Source organism: Cydia amplana, chromosome 1, assembly GCF_948474715.1.
Source record: "Cydia amplana chromosome 1, ilCydAmpl1.1, whole genome shotgun sequence".
NCBI classification, from domain to species: domain Eukaryota; kingdom Metazoa; phylum Arthropoda; class Insecta; order Lepidoptera; family Tortricidae; genus Cydia; species Cydia amplana.
Genome location: NC_086069.1, coordinates 10,637,947 through 10,654,755, shown reverse-complemented (window position 1 = coordinate 10,654,755; position 16,809 = coordinate 10,637,947). Strand labels below are relative to the sequence as shown.

The following is a 16,809-nucleotide window of genomic DNA, read 5'->3' as shown; positions in this document are numbered from 1 at the left end:
TTAATTGTAAGTAGAAAAAGGCGGCAAATTTGAAAAATGTAGCCGCGAAGTTTCGGTCTCCCATACAAATTTCGAGTTTCAGGCCTTGTTCTACTGATAAAGTGGCTTGCCAGAGGATAGGTATTTGATGTGTATCAAAATCGCATCAATGGGATAACCGCCTTACCTGTAAAAAATAGTTGTAAGGTATCACTCTTGTGCCAAAATTGTTCCAAATATTCCCACGTGACGGTACCATCATTCACTGTTTTCGGTGCTTGAAATGTGAATCGTTGGCACTTGTAATAAGGGCGATTGTGCAATGGCAGTTACAGCGAAGATCCGCAGCCTGTACGACTGCCAGCTGCGGCTGATGCACAACATACAGCCGCTGCCATCAGGGACGGACATCGCTAACACCGTCAAGTACTTCTCGCAGACGCTTCTTAGTAAGTAACCTAATGAACGAAACGTGTTTGAATCATTGATATAGTATTAAGTCAGTGGTTTGAATAGTAGTCAAATTGGAATAGCTTAGCACACTGCATCCAATTCGCCCGTCGCTCCTATGTGCGAGTGGGATGTCGTTCAAAGATCGGTGCGACGTGCGACGATCCAGCCGGATCCGATCCGATCCGATGATCCAGTGTGCTAAGCGCCATAACGATGATCGGTGCTATGGACCCTCGTTGTGGTTGATGTCGCTGTCGGTTCTCGTTGTCCGAGCCGAAACGAAGTACACTGAAGTATGTACGTGGACGTGTTATAGGCTATGCTGACGTGCTGATCTGCTGAAGAGACCTTGCGTTTGTATTGAAGTATTTTTTTGCCACCGTTTACTGATTAACGTTATACCTACAACAGGCATACAGGGTAAGTCTTAGAAACACTTAAATGCAATAGGTACCTATTTACATGTGATATAAGGTAGGTACTTGGTACTTGTAGATAGTTAAATACCACGTAAGTACTTATTTAAATATGAGAATAAAACCAGAAGGTTGACTCAGCTAAAATAGTTTTTACCACTTAATTACATTCTGAGCACTCGACTTTAATCTGAGCCTATTGATATAGCCTTTTAATTTCCTACGTTTTCTTTTGTGACGTGCTGTTATAAACCAGAGCACAGTTTTCAATTATTGTTTTACCTGTAGGCGTGTTAAAAGATGTGCCCCGGTCTCCCCTGGAGATGATCCGAGACGCGGACAACGACGCCGACCGCATGTTCCTGTACCCCAACCTGGATTACAAGGGGCTGTTCAACGCCATCTCGCAGTTGGTGGACTCTGCTCCTCATCTACAGTATGGGATGCAAGGTACAACACACACAGTGTATAAAAGTACCTACTACGTACAGAATTCTCGCTGTCTAACAATTGGTTTTTGACAGTGAATCACGTTGTCCCTCTAAGTCATGAATCACATGACGCGGTCTCTTTATCACTTATTAGATTGTGCTTTAAAGACAATCGGAGTACCTATATAAAAAAAAATTACGTACATAGTCGTCAGCTGAGCTCGCCCGAACAATTAAGTGAAATACTAAAGACATCATTGACTACATTAATGGCATGGGATAGGAGTCGTTATCCTTATCAGCGGTCTTCCATCACACACAGTCCCATAAACCTGTAACATACTCTCATTATATATTATCTTTATTAATTATTCATAATTTCTCTTCCAGCATTCGGCCAAGCAGTCCTCCAATGCTTGGGCTGCCTGCTACCCTTCCTAGAATACGACATGATCGACAACCTGCCCTACCTGGTGGCGTATTGCGTCGCCGTCCTCCCGGTATCGCTGCATCAGGAGATCCTGCACTTGCTCTGCTATTACATACTGCCGTTTACCATCAGTGAGTTAATAAATATAATGGGGCCCAATGATTACCAGTTCGCCGGACGATATCAGCCTGTCAGTTGTTCGGAGCTGTCACCTTTTGCGTTTAACTGACAGGCTGATATTGTCTGGCGAACTGGTAATCTGCGGGCCCCTTAATATGATAGAACTACCCAATTAATATCTTATGCAACCTACGATAAATACCTACTAGAATCAGTGGGGGACACTCCTGACTTCGAGCAAACTCGGCTCCGTTCGGCTTAGCATTGCTCCGAGCAATTATTAGGGTTGACACAGCTTGACCTCCCTTTGCGTGCACGACCTCAGATAAGATAATCACTTGAATTTTGGCAACCCTAAATAGCCGAAAGGGATAGTGCCATAAGTTAGAAAGGGATATCATGATTCGACCCTGAATCGATGTCAAATTTCGGCTTTGTAGGAAGTGTCCTTTCTGTACGGTAGTACTACTACTTATTCTGTGCTAGAATATTGACGAACAGCTTGTAATTGAAAATATATTTAAATACATATGTAATAAATGTATGTTTCCACAGCTCGCAAGTACTCGGGACAAGAGGAAGAAAGTCAGGCTTCACAATCTGTTGCAGCCATCATCATGATGGTGTTCCAACATTCTAACAATCCAGGTAATGAAATAATATTGACTGTTTATCTACAAACAAGTTATTGTCACACACTTCGTTTTCGATACAGACTCACCTCATGTCAACTCACTTTTCATTAAGATTCTAAAAATTTTACGAAAAGAAGCAGCGCTTAGATATTGGAGCTTTGAATTAGTAAAAATCCCTAGACTTACATTGAATAATTTTACAGTTTAGACTCGCTTGTTTTAAGTCACTCGCGCGACATGTTTCGGAGAGGTGTCCTTTCTCAAGCACTAACAGTGCGAGCAGCGTTCACGACGGCCGTGTATCGCGTTTAAATTCGATTCCCTAGACTTATATCGACCGGGATATGAACCGTGATTACCTTTTGTATTGTTTTCGAGCTCCCGATATTTCGACGCAGTCCCCCAGTCAGTATCCCGGTCGATATAAGTCTAGTGAAACTAACCGTGAATCATTCAAAAGTTCATTATTTTCAGCCCATCACTGCCAGCTCCTAGAATGCCTGATGTCGCGAAAGAGCACCGTGGTGAAGGACGTGCTGTGCGTGATAGCGTACGGCACGTGGGGCGCTCGCGTCTCGGCCGCCAAGCTGCTGTTTTACTACTGGCCGCCGTTCGACGCCAAGCTCTTCGATAGGAAGGGGCTGCTCTGCAAGTTCTCTAGTAAGTTTAATAATTCTTGGTGCTTTTTGAGCGTTACTTTTATTTTTTGCCATTTTTAAATATTGTGACCTTTTTTGCCACTTTTCTGTTATTTCTACTCGGAATCACGAGCTCTTTCGATCCTAATGGAATAACAAAATGTCCCAGAGTTTTTTTTCCTTTTGGGTTACAATTTCCCCATATACTTTGTATGACAGTGACAAAAAGGAAAGTTTGAGAAATGAATGGTAATTTTAGGACACTTTTTTTCTCCTATAAGGATGAACAGGGCTCGCGATCCTGACTAAAAATAAAATTACACAAAAGTGGCAAAAAAGGTCATAGGTCATATACATATAAAAATAAAAGAAACGCTCTTTTCACAAACTAAGAGAAGGAAGCAAGCTTTACACTGAATTGTAGATATAGCAACTTTACCGCCAATTTTATGACATGATTTGAATGAAGATAAACGTTTTTTATTTTCTGATACACAGATGATCTGGTCCCGTTTGCGTGTCAGCGCGACATGTGCCCAAGCAACGGCACCGCGGAGGCGGCTAAAGTGTGCCTCGACCATTGCATCAGCGTCACCTTTGCCAGCGACAGTCCCCCGCCACTGTATCTCTGCATCGAGTGTGCCAATGAGATACACAGGTTGGTTCAAAATGCTCAGATCATTTTATACCGTTTGCAGAGGACATAGTGGCTTAGGGTGGTATTCTATCTGTCCAATATGTTTGTCCAATCTCATGGCGTCTCAATCTCACATTGGACAGGTGGAATACCACCCTTAGCAATGGTATGGCACCTTGGAGATATACTGGGTCAACCAAATCTTGTCAGTAAATAGGAACAAAAAAAAACTATACTCATCCTGTTCTCTTGGGTGCTACTGGTGCTAGTACTAGTGTAAGACAAAGATAGTAAGATTCTCTCTGTTTATGTTTGAAATCAAACAGACTTTTGACACACTATAGCTAAGGTTTGCTTGCACCATTTCATCAGCATCGGCAAAGGCGACATTGCCAGCGAGAGTTCTCTACGTCAAACTCATGATCCTTGTGAACGTCTCATACGCATACGAAGCCATATATGGCGGATATGATATTTAACTCTATTGACAGCTATTCAATCTCTAGCTCTATGTATTTTTTTTTCTATATGCCCTGATACAGCCAAACCGCAATTTTTAACTTAGCACAAAAGATAAGGGCCTCGCTAAGATCTTCCGGCCAGAGCCTCGCCAAGATTAAGACCGCTTCTGATGCCGCGCAATACCGCTTATCCACAGTTTATATGATATCAATTTTTTTCGTAATATTATTCAATAAATTATCCTTGAAAATAAAAGATGCATTTATTTCATAACTTTCTTACAGCAAAAACATGTTTTTTCGGTAAAATTTTGGTTTGAATTCTTTTTTCATTAATCGAAGGTGTTTCAAGGCCACGCCGCCGATTCGCCGCCGCCGCCGACCTATTTTGACCGGCGCGCCGCCGCCGGCTATATGCATATCGGCGCTCATATCTAGACCATATACATCTCTAAGTAATTATTTATTTTATTTTTAATGATTCTGACACTTGGAGACCTTTACATCCCTAAGTATTTATTCATTTTATTATTTTTATTTTATTGTACATACTTATATTTTTAATGATTCGGACACTTAGAGACCTTTACATCTCTAAGTCAATTTAGGCTAGTAATTATGTGAAGCTATACCGTCTTTTATGTAACATACGAGCACAAAATGCTGTGTCTCACAGCTAAGTGTTATCACTATTTTAATATTAATATAGGCCGGTAGCTTGAACATGTCATGCTCGCTTAAAAGTCTTTGCTTACGGTGGCGTCGTTGATCGGGTCGCCACTTTCCCGAATGAAGGTTGAGGGAGGCGATGGCTGAGATACGCGTCGTACTCGTGAACGGGTGCTGTTTGTGGAGACGGGTCTGTTTAAGCTAACACGAATATATTTAGTAACTTTATTTTTTAATTTAATTGCAGTGAGACGCCTCATTCGGTTCTCGTATGTTTTTTTTTTCTCGTAATGTGTTAATCATACAGGATTGTGACTCTTGGAGACCCTATACATCTCTAAGGATAATTTGATAAACTATGTTATTTTTTAGTTCTGACACTTAGAGACATTTACACCTCTAAATAAGTTTAGATTTTTTTTCCATGTATCTGTTTTGTTTTTATTTTAATATTATTATTATAGTTTTTTTATGTAATTCGACATTAAGAGACCTTATACATCTCTAAGTAATTGTATTACGTTAGTTTGATTTGGTAGTTGTAGTTGTATTTAATAATTGTTGATGTATAATTATTATTATTTTGCTTGTATGTAAATTCAATGTTGACATGTAAAAGTGCCCTTGTGGCCTATTTGCTGAATAAATGTTGAAGTTGAAGTTGAAGTCAAGTTCAAATTTCGACAAATATTTTTTTATTACATGCAGTAAGGGACTAAGACACACACCACCGTCACAATCTTGTTTTGTTTTACAGGGAGCATCCTAATCAAAACTTCCTGGACATCTTACATCCTCAGCAACAAGTTTCCATGGTTTGCGAAAATAAGGTAAGATTATTATTTTTCTATTGACAGGTACATTCAATTGGCTAGTATTTTGCAAATTACTCGATTGAAAGTAGAGTCTGTTTGTAATATTATTACTTGTTTCCAGAACTGTCGTTCGACGGACAAATCGGCCTACTCCATCTGTTTTTCGAACGAATGTGCCAATTATAATGGAATGCACCCAATAAGGTAATGGCCTAATGTTACTTACTTTTAAGACTAAATACTTAAAAGGAACAATTTCTCACATAGTATTGTATTGCAATTTTCAATTAGGTACATATTTAAATTATGACTGATATTATGAATCTCCAGGTCTTTTAGTAGAAAGATTTATGTGCGCATTATGCACTTCTTACTTATGTATCATGTATGACTGTATGTGTTCTGAATAAATAAAATAAATTAGTCATACTGTAATTTTTGTACAGGTACTGCCAGCAATGTCACGGCAACCGCCACAACAGTCGTCGCGGAGGAGACCACGTGGTCCACACTCGGCTGCCACCCGCATGGCATATGGACTCTGACATGCAGACCAACCTTGTGGAAGCCATCATCAGGTACACTAAAGTCTATTTTTTTATTCGGTACACTGAAATGACAGTTAATAGTATGAAATGACATTTCATGTTCATACAATTAGCTGTCATTTCAGTCTACCGAATAAAAAAATAGACTTTACTGATATTTGCACACTCCCCAGGTTAACACACAACTTGTACTGTAATAGGCTAGATGACAAATTTTCATTTATGGTATCAATCAATCAAGTTTGTTTTTAGGATCAAATGTTTATAGGGGATCCATTGAATTAAAGTAAAACAAAAGTCAGAAATGATAGTCCAAGTCCGACAGTCGTACTTCACTCGCGAAACGCCCCTAACAAATCGCTATGTGAACGTGACGTCAAGGTCACTGAGAGCGTATCTTGAAGTATGAACAAAACAAGAAAATTGAATTTTTTTCGGTGAAATATTGCGTTTATGTATATAGTTGTTATACAATCTTTTTTTTGATAAAATGTGAGGAATCAAATGGTATCCTAATTTAATTCGTTTTTGAAAGTTAAAAAAAAAACAACTTTGAAACTTTCAGGTGCTGTATTTTTGTATTATTTCCATATTTAAAAAAATACATATGTACAATATTGTGATAAATTGCTCATATGCTATCTATTTTTACTAGATTTTGTTATAAAATTCAACATGTGTCATCATCCCTATTATACTCACGTAGCGTCTGTATTACGGCAAGAGATCAGTACAAACAATATTTTATTCGACTGAGTAGCACATTTTTGTAGAGTTTGTTTTTGCCACTCAATAAATTATTATTTATTTGGCAGCTTACTGAAAGAAGCAAAGCCGATAAACATGGAGGATCCAGACAGCTCATCGGACCAGCTGAAGCCGCCGCTCAGCGTCGACCTACCCGACCCTATATCGATCGAGGATCGCCAGTTACTCGGCAGGTGAGTGGTGCTGATGCCTGCCCAGTGCTATGTGCATAGAGAATACTAGTCGAGAGTGTAGGCCCTAAAATACGGCGTTGCGTGAACAAGAGATTTCCTTTGGCAGGATTGGTCCTTGGGATCCAAGGATTGACTTAATAAGTGGAGCCACCGAGATTTTTGATGCAGGTCCGGTGGGGGGGTTTTATGCGTCTGCGACGTCTGAGGTTAATAATTCTTTAAGTTTAGGTTGTAAATCAAGTTTAATATCATTTTCAACTAAATCAAAGATATAGACATAGATTTTATCCAAATCGGTTCATCGTTCAAAGGAAATCTCTTGTTCACTCAACGCCGTAGTTGACCTTTTTATGCTCTGAGCACACTCGACTATACTGAAAGACACTAATTCTACATTTTGACGTCACTGAATTGAATATATTCACAGAAATCTGTTGGATAATAGTAGTTCTACTTCTACCTGACATCTTTCAGTGACAATTGACAAGCCGGCTCTGATAAGTAATGAGAAAATTCAGCTTCTAATAAAATTGTCATGTGTAGGTATGGCGTGTGGTTGATGGTAGGGTTGTGCACGCCCAACCCCGAAACGCCAGACGAGATCCTAGGCCGGTTGCTGTCTGTGCTGTTCCACTGGTTTCATGTCACCTCCTTCTCTTATACAGGTAACTCTTGGATCTACAAACTTTATTAACAATTCGTAGTAGATAAACCAACGGCGAGTTACGTACTACTACTCAATTTTAACCCTAATACCTATTTTAATGTAACCTTTTAACATATGAGACAAAATACCACCTAAATTAGACCTTCTTGAAGTTTTACCAAAAGGCTTTTAAAACTGCTTGTTATTTTTCATCGACAGGAGAAGAGTTGCAAATTTATAAGAACCTCTAAATGTATAAAATAGTAAATGTATAAAATAGGTACGTTGGTTGAAATAAGGTTACATTACAACATTTTGAAAATCTCCTGTCGTATTACGTGTCAATTGCAAAAATGAGCATCTTTGTCAGGTTGAATTACCTTTGTAAAAATCATTTGTGAATGGAAAATGAAACTGCATGGTCTACCTGACTGCTAATGTTAGTCTCTTTTTATTATTATTCTGTCTACTTTTCAACATACTCTTTATGTGACTATTCACAGGGGAGCTAGCGAACTTGGTAGAAAAACTAAAAAATGAACACGTATGTCCCTGGCTGCGAGACATCGCGGCTTCCCACCGCGCCGTGCTCGTGGCGTGTCTGCTGCCGCACCCGCCGCACTACATGCGCCAAGCCGGCCATTGGGACAACCTGGCCACCAAGACACACCATCTCAAGGACGGACTTAACAGGTCGGTTTTCATTATGAGCCTACATCAGTCTTCACAGGGGAGTTAGCGAACTTGGTAAAGAAGCTAAATAACGAGTATGTATGTACTTGGCTGCGGGACATCGCGGCTTCCCACCGCGCCGTGCTCGTGGCGTGTCTGCTGCCGCACCCGCCGCACTACATGCGCCAAGCCGGCCATTGGGACAACCTGGCCACCAAGACACACCATCTCAAGGATGGACTTAACAGGTCGGTTTGATGTAAAATACCGAACAGTCTAGAAGTGTCATTCAATAAAACTTGCTATGTAAACAAAAGTTAGTAGTAAACTGACAATTCAGTGTCAACTTTAATATGGCGGTTTGTTTACATAGTTAGCAAGTTCTATTGAATGACACTTTACTAACCTTATTGTAAAGCTTCTCGGTGCAATTTTACTGCTTATGAAAAACCAAAATATTTATTGCTATTTTCAGAAGTTGAGGAGAGGACTAGTGATTTGTCTTACACTGATCATAATTAGGGCACCAAAGTCTGTTAAAATCAATTATTGTTGTTGATTGCAGACTCTACTGCCTGATTCCGTATGGCATCATCACGCAGTCCATTTGGGACTACATAATGCCCGCGTGGATGGAAGCCATTTGCTCCGACGTGCCTGAAAAGGTAAATATTAAGTACCTACCTAATTAAAGTTCAACTTATCGACTCGATAGAATCGTTCAAAATCATTTATCTCTTTTTAGGCAGGAGGTGCCAATGATGCCATTTTTTTCGGTTGTTTGAAAAGTTTAATTATAGTAACATGAAATTATGAATTATTCTTATAGACACGTCAAAGTAGTAAGTTTTTACAGAAAATGTCCGTTTGAGTAAATAGACTTACGGCCCATTTAGACGGCGCGCGAACTCGTACACGATTTTAGTTACATTGCGGACCATTGAGGTTATGTCAATTGAGCCGACCGATCAAATGAAGCAATGTAATGAAACTCGCATGCGAGTTCTCGCACCGTCTAAATGAGCCCTATAAAATGTCATTCTATGGAACTTGCTAACTATGTAAACAAAAATCACTAGTAAATTCTTTTTGACAGTTTCAATATGGCGGATTGTTTACATAGCAATTTCTATAGAATGACATTTTAAATGGCACTTTAATTTCAGGAGCTGATCGAGCTAAAAGTTCCCGTTGCCAAGATCCTTGAGCCAGATGGAGCTATGCTGGGCTTGGACGAGCGCAACCTGTACAACTTCGCTGTGCTGCGCGTCAGTGACACGCCATCGCCCGAGACACTACTTCCCGTGTTGGAGTGGTTTCAGGTAAAGAACGTGGCAAACTGTTAGTTCACTCTATATATAGACAAGATTCACTGTGTATTACCAATGTAGACCAGTACAATGTAACTTGAAGTCAATACTATGTAACTTCGCGTGCATTAGAACTTCAGAACGGACAAGATGCTTGGTATAATGAGTGTGATACTGATATCTAAAGTGTCATTCAATAGAACTTGCTAACTATGTAAACAAAAGTTACTAGTAATTTGACAGTTAGTGTCAATTTTAGTATGGCGGTTTGTTTACATAGTAGGGCAAGTTCTATTGAATGACACTTTAGTGGGATATATCTGTGGATTAGTTGACGCTAAATGTCTTACAGTGCCTTTAAGTCAAGGTCCTTGTATGATCTGTCTCCTGGAGCCTTTCGCAATGTAATAGCGCTTATTACAGCCGTCTTTAAGTTTTTAGTTACCTTTGAAAACTAGTATTTGCCTGGTCCAGAACTAGTCAAATTTAGTCGACCTAAAAATTGTAAGTTCTGCTCGGTAAAACGTTTCACGTGTGCACATTAGGTGACCAGGCGCCTATTTCACAAACCTGACAATTGATCTTTTCTTGTACATCGCTGGGTCGGTAAGAAACGACGGTACATAGCGTCAACGTTTACTTGTTGGACCAGCAATGTACAGAGAGTTGTCAAAGCCAGCCGACATTTGTCAGCGTGGTGAAACGGGGCCAGGTAGCAAAATATTAGCAGGTAGGCTCGATAGTAGCTATATGCAGCATTGGTCGAACCTGCACCGTTCCTTAGCTCCATATGAAATGTAATAGGTAGATAGGTTAATAAGTTAAGTAGGTACTAACATAGTCTAAATTACAAGTTCCTGCATGTACATGTTTGACTAACATATTATGGATTTTTATGGTCCGAAGTAAATGTTTTTTTTTTATTGTATTAATTGTACATTCTTTCCAGACTATCTCGCTGCTGGAGGTTAAGATACCACTATGGCAGCTGTTCGACTTATTCAGTCACTGCGTCATCAATCTCCCTGAGAAGATCTTCAAGCCTCCTCTGGGTATGTAATGTGCCTTTGGTATGAAATACATGAATTACGATTAATAGGACTGGCTAGTCAAGTCAGTCACTTTGAATGAAACGAAATGTGAAAGCGGTCGGTATGGATAAAGTTTGCATGAACCGCCATCGTTATAATTATATCACATCATATCGTCGCTATACTTACTCAACCTCGTATCTGCAACACTCATTTGATGACAAAAACGCCCGTATTCTGAATGAAAGAAAAGCGACATTTCCATCAAATGATTGTTGCAGATATGAGGTTGAGTAAGTATAGCGACGATATGTCGGAACACTAAAGAAGTTAAAACTATAGGAATAAACTGAAATAGATATCACACACTAAAGAAAAAGTGACCAAGTTGTTGTTGTTGTTGTTGTTTTGACTATAAGAATAAGTGATTTTTTGTTATATTCTGAGTAGTTATTATATTAATGATATGAATTAAGTAATTTATTTAATTAATCCAAACTCCACTCCATAATCTACTGTCTTTTATTGATTTTATGCCATGAATCATTATTTTTAGCCGGTAGCAAGAGTAAGGAGGACCCAGAGTGTCCGGAGATGAACGAGAAGGACACGAAAGAGAAGGAAGACTCGCTGCGGCCGCAGAATCTTACTTGCTGCATACTCATGCTGGACATATTGCTGAAACAGGTATACATTGTTCCTTTCAAACTAAAACAAATTACTCACTAACTCATGAAAATAGTCAGCTCTGCATGACTTTAAGGCCTCATTTAGACGGTGCGAGAACTCGCACGCGAGTTTCATTACATTCCGTCATTTGATTGTTCGGCTGAATTGACTTGACGTAACCTGTGACGTGACGCAATGTAACTAAAATCGTATACGAGTTCGCGCGCCGTCTAAATGGGCCCTAATACAGACTTTACAGGAGCTTTTCTGTTCTATTTTACTACACATTATGTAAGATGCCTTATGAGCGTTTTGAAGGGCCTAATTCCTTTTTTATTTATTTACGATATTTTTTATAGATGGAGCTCCAACAACGTCGAATCAACATGCAGAATGTGAGCAGCGAAGCCACAAAGTTGTTGCGTTTGATGTTGAAGTCGAGCCAGAGCAATACCATAGAACATGGTGAGTTTACCCGCTAGCAAATGTACATAATTGAACTATAGTATTTCTGAGGCAGAATATGTTTCTTACGTCATTTATTTTGACAAAAATCATAATAGGGTATTTTTCGAATAGTCAAATCAGCTGTCTAGTAGGAAAGCTTATAACCGTCAAAACGATTGGCTAATATGGAATGTATATGAAACATTACATCGTGACGTCACGGTCAACTCACCTACTTTTTATATTTTTATCCGATTTATTCAATGGAACTTGTGTCTAAAAATAACTGCTATCTATGTCTTTCTAATAATTATCTGGTGCTTTATTTCATGCATGGTGTGAAATAATTTATTTTAAATGCAGTACCTATAATACCCTATTGAATGTGGTAGCAGTAATTTGAGAGTTTTCAGAGGATGCATAATTATCAAATACCTAACTTTGTTCCATAGCTCGTTGCCTGTCCGAAGGAGCTTGTTCATATTGCGAGGCGGCAGCGTTGTGGCATCAGCTGGCCGTGCAACTGGTTCGGGCTCTGGTACCAGACAAGCCGAAACCACAGCCGACGGTTGGTAAAGTTTTTTGCCGTAGAATAGATCTACTAGAGTCAAACCAAAGAAAGTCTGCAGCGCAATAATTTGACATCGAATTAAAAAACTACATATGGCAATGTTTTTTAGCAGTCAGTAAACGTCATGCACTATGGTATGTGTTTGTCAAAATCGTTTAAATATTCGTTGTGTTTTGTGATGAACGGAATAAACATGGTGAAACCTTACAAAACCGACGCGCGGGAGTTACTTTTCCGCATGACGAATAATTTTACACTTGTAAAAAGTCAGCACGAGGCGATTCAAGCTGAAAAACGACAATGTTTACAAAATTTGGAGTTGATGACGGGTAAGTGGAATGAAACATCTTAATACTTCACCATATGTACCTACTTAGATAATATAATATTGGTTTAGACTAAGGTTTCACAGCAAATTGAACACACCTAATAGGTATAGGCATACTTATGAACTTCCTCTAACATTTCGAGAAACTCGTTGCTACTAGCCGGGTTTTGAGCTCGAACCCACAACCTCCATGCTTATGCTCACGGCATGGGTACCTACTAGTTAAAGCTAAAATTTATTTTTAATATATGTTTATTGTTTTAATGGTTTATTTCGTTTTTCCGAAAACTTTAGTTCACAAATTGCGGGCAATTTCTCTGTCAATCTAATTACGCCGGACGGAAGGAAAAGAGAAAGATGCTCGCATATTGAGAACTTCGGTGTTCGCGGTAGGCCCTCTGTACCTATTTACCGCCGTCGCGGATATTACAAAAGCTTATTAATTTTGATGAAGCCAAATGTCACATTCTCCCAATATTATTTATCAATATTAGTATAAGTCTACATATTAATAGTTACATCTAAAGTGTCATTCTATAGAACTTGCTAACTATGTAAACAAACCGCCATACTAGAATTGACAGTGAATGTCAATTTACTAGTAACTTTTGTTTACATAGTTAGCAAGTTCTATTGAATGACACTTTATTGTTGGAATGAAATTTATTTTACCATAAAAATTAAGCTGTGCATACAGCTAAATTTTTTCATAGACGGTAAATATGGTAGAAATTTCACAAGTATCAAGACTATTTAATCCATTTTCTGTGGTGTTGTCGCATACTGATTTTTAAAAACTACTTTTAATCTAGCGCTGCAGACTTTCTTTGGTCTTACTCTATAACCCTCTGAAACAAATAAGCATGTTTTAGACTGCTTTTAGAACATACATTTGAAAATTTGACAAGGGCGCTTAGACTGCGTAGACGTTTGCGGTTTTTATCGGGTGTAACACACAAAAGGCTCTTCATTCTTTATACGGAACGCGGATCCACGTTGAGGCATTGAGGATTTATTAGAATTCAATACTTACTGCACGGGCAAATGTTCGGGCACCACTTTAAACTAGTTATTTCCAGCTTGAGATGTAACACATGTTTCAAATCGGAAAGAAACAAGATGCGACATGCAGGTTCTGCCAGGCGTCAGAGGAGATTGCTATGCACATTCTCTGCTCCTGTGGACCACTAATGTCAAAAAGAAGTACCTACCTAGGGCGACACGTAATGCAACCCTATGAGATTCAACGGGCTTTCGTAGATAACTTTAAAGGGCCGTCACAATAGATCACTACTTGGTCGAAGTGGCATTCAAAGGCCCAAAGCACCCCAATGACAATAATAGTACATTATTGTCGAGGCTCGGAAGTAGCTACTTGCTGGCTGAGGATTCGTTTTAAACGGACGACCTTGGGAGTCCGTTTAATTGAATCCGAGGCCAGCAAGTAGCCTTCCAGCCGAGTCATATATAGTGCTTTTCTCAAAAGTCATATATGGTGCAAGAAATAGAAATATTTTACAGAAGCAACGTTCTAATTTTCACAGGAAAAGTAAAACCATTAAAAAGATTTGCTTGCCGCCTTTAAAAAAAAGAAGTGTATTTTTCTGCTGAAAATACGCCAACCTAATTGAGACACCTAAATATACTTGGTCAACCAGATCTTGACAGTAGAAAAAGGCGGCAAATTTGAAAAATGTAGGCGCGAAGGGATATCGTCCCATAGAAAATTTGAATTTCGCGCCTTTTTTAGTGACAAGATTTGGTTGACCAGCTATAGTCGCGGTACCAACATTATAATAATAAGTGCTGATCATCTGTTTGGCTGTTTAATGGACCTATGCCTTCATTTGACATGGCCATTTAAAGTGTTAAAAAGTTTAGAACTCGTTAAATAATGGAATTTGTATGCAACATTGCAGTCCCGAAATCGAGACTGCAATGTTTTTAACTTTTTAATTTTTTGAATGACCATAAACTACGCACTTCGCGACCTATTTTTTAACCAGCAACGTCGACTTTGCCGTCCATTTTTAGGGTTCCGTACCCAAAGGGTAAAAAACGGGACCCTATTACTAAGACTTCGCTGTCCGTCCGTCCGTCCGTCCGTCCGTCCGTCCGTCCGTCTGTCACCAGGCTGTATCTCACGAACCGTGATAGCTAGGCAGTTGAAATTTTCACAAATGATATATCTCTGTTGCCGCTATAACAACAAATACTAAAAACAGAATAAAATAAAGATTTAAGTGGGGCTCCCATACAACAAACGTGATTTTTGACCGAAGTTAAGCAACGTCGGGCGGGGTCAGTACTTGGATGGGTGACCGTTTTTATTGTTTTTGCTTGATTTGCTCTATTTTTTGTTGATGGTGCGGAACCCTCCGTGCGCGAGTCCGACTCGCACTTGGCCGGTTTTTTTATTGAGAAAATACTTGTAGCCCCCCAGAGAGGAGCCGTGGCTGGACAAGAAGGACGAGGAGCGCAGCAAGTCCGGCACGCCGGCCGCCCCGGACGCGCTACTGTCCGTCGCGCACCCGCTCGACAAGAGCTCCGTCGGAGGCGTGCTGGTGCACATGCCGCATGTGCGTATCTATTTGTTATCGTTAATCCATAGCTGGGTTATTAAATTGTACAACGGGACTTAATCGCGTATCTAAGTTTTTTTTATTTTTAATATTCATTTATTTACAAACAAGATATATACAGTGTATTACTAAAAGAAATTAAAAACTAGCTTAAATCTAAAATAGGCCCTATAAGTTTTAAGATTTACCTCCGACGTTTCGAGGACGGCGTTGTCCCCGTGGTGTCGGATGGTCTTCGCCGTACGCGATTAAGTCCCGTTGTACAATTTAATAATGTGTAAAAATCGTGAAAGTTGAAATCAGTGGCATGACTGGGTTGTTTGATACTTACACTACACACACAATGAGGGTTTTCAACAACTTACGCGCTTTGCCAGATGACTATTGCTAGATAGATATCGAACTATCTTTGTGTTACTTGGACTTTAATCTGAGGACACGGCAGTGCGGGCCTAGTGGAGCATTCTTACTACACGTACAGCCAACTAGTAAACGGAACTTTTAGTGTTCCGTACAAAACTTTGTTCACGGAACACTTATGGTCACTTCGGTCTTGAAAATGAGTTAAATGCATGTTTTTCTTATTTAAACGGGTTACTGACGTATCATTCAGTCGAATACCTAATCGCTCCACATGTTTCGGCCCGTTTTGACACGTCACGTTGCGCGTTCACTATTTCAGTTTGGACACTAGCTTTTCGACTATTTCGACCGTAAAAGAAGTTTAAAAATGTCCCAAGATTTTTCTTTTGTCCATTCTGTTTCCGTTTTGATATACTTTTTTATGATATTATCGGAATAGACGGTATGAAAAATAAATCGACATGTCGAATCGAATTTTAAGGTTTATAACACTTTAAACTCTCGCGTTTTGTACACATATTTAATTACACAAACAGGTCTACCGCGATATAATTTCATTGTTTTTACCTTTAATTCCGACGTTTCAGCTGAGTTGCACCAGCTGTGGTCACGGAAAGACTGACGTCCCAACAAATGTCAACGGATGTGTTTTAAGGTCTTGATTCTGAGTTAGTAAACATTAAATGATTATAAAAGGGGCGTGGACAACCTTAAATAAAATAGACCAAACATTTCTGCGAGAAAACCCTCATTGAGACCTGCTATTATAAATAAAAAAGAGTGTAATCAAAGTTATACATTTTACATCACATTGAGGATATGATTCTCAATTAAAACAATAAACTCTAAATAAAAGTGGACTGTAGGCTAAGTCAAGGCTTCATCATGGCTTGTTTGTCGGGCTCAAAGACCGTCGCTGCATGCACCCGTAGCTCCCGGTGTTTAGCTCGTGGATGTATGTCTGTCTGTCTGCGAGATATCCTTTGGTTGGCGCATAAACAGCCTAAGGTTTTAACA

General features: G+C 39.4%; 1 protein-coding gene across 1 annotated transcript in view; it reads left to right on the top strand.

Annotated features, from left to right (window-relative positions):
• Positions 1 to 16,809, top strand: part of LOC134662827 (protein unc-79 homolog) — a 54,625-nt gene that overhangs the window by 3,555 nt on the left and 34,261 nt on the right. The window contains exons 2-20 of the mRNA XM_063519177.1: positions 309 to 428; positions 1,137 to 1,298; positions 1,670 to 1,840; positions 2,385 to 2,477; positions 2,939 to 3,124; positions 3,601 to 3,760; positions 5,627 to 5,699; positions 5,806 to 5,888; positions 6,131 to 6,262; positions 7,048 to 7,173; positions 7,717 to 7,838; positions 8,323 to 8,512; positions 9,057 to 9,156; positions 9,658 to 9,813; positions 10,751 to 10,853; positions 11,389 to 11,519; positions 11,861 to 11,966; positions 12,401 to 12,516; positions 15,283 to 15,426. Of these exons, the coding sequence (XP_063375247.1) occupies positions 309 to 428; positions 1,137 to 1,298; positions 1,670 to 1,840; positions 2,385 to 2,477; positions 2,939 to 3,124; positions 3,601 to 3,760; positions 5,627 to 5,699; positions 5,806 to 5,888; positions 6,131 to 6,262; positions 7,048 to 7,173; positions 7,717 to 7,838; positions 8,323 to 8,512; positions 9,057 to 9,156; positions 9,658 to 9,813; positions 10,751 to 10,853; positions 11,389 to 11,519; positions 11,861 to 11,966; positions 12,401 to 12,516; positions 15,283 to 15,426 (2,474 nt within the window). The remainder of the gene's footprint in view (positions 1 to 308; positions 429 to 1,136; positions 1,299 to 1,669; positions 1,841 to 2,384; positions 2,478 to 2,938; positions 3,125 to 3,600; positions 3,761 to 5,626; positions 5,700 to 5,805; positions 5,889 to 6,130; positions 6,263 to 7,047; positions 7,174 to 7,716; positions 7,839 to 8,322; positions 8,513 to 9,056; positions 9,157 to 9,657; positions 9,814 to 10,750; positions 10,854 to 11,388; positions 11,520 to 11,860; positions 11,967 to 12,400; positions 12,517 to 15,282; positions 15,427 to 16,809) is intronic.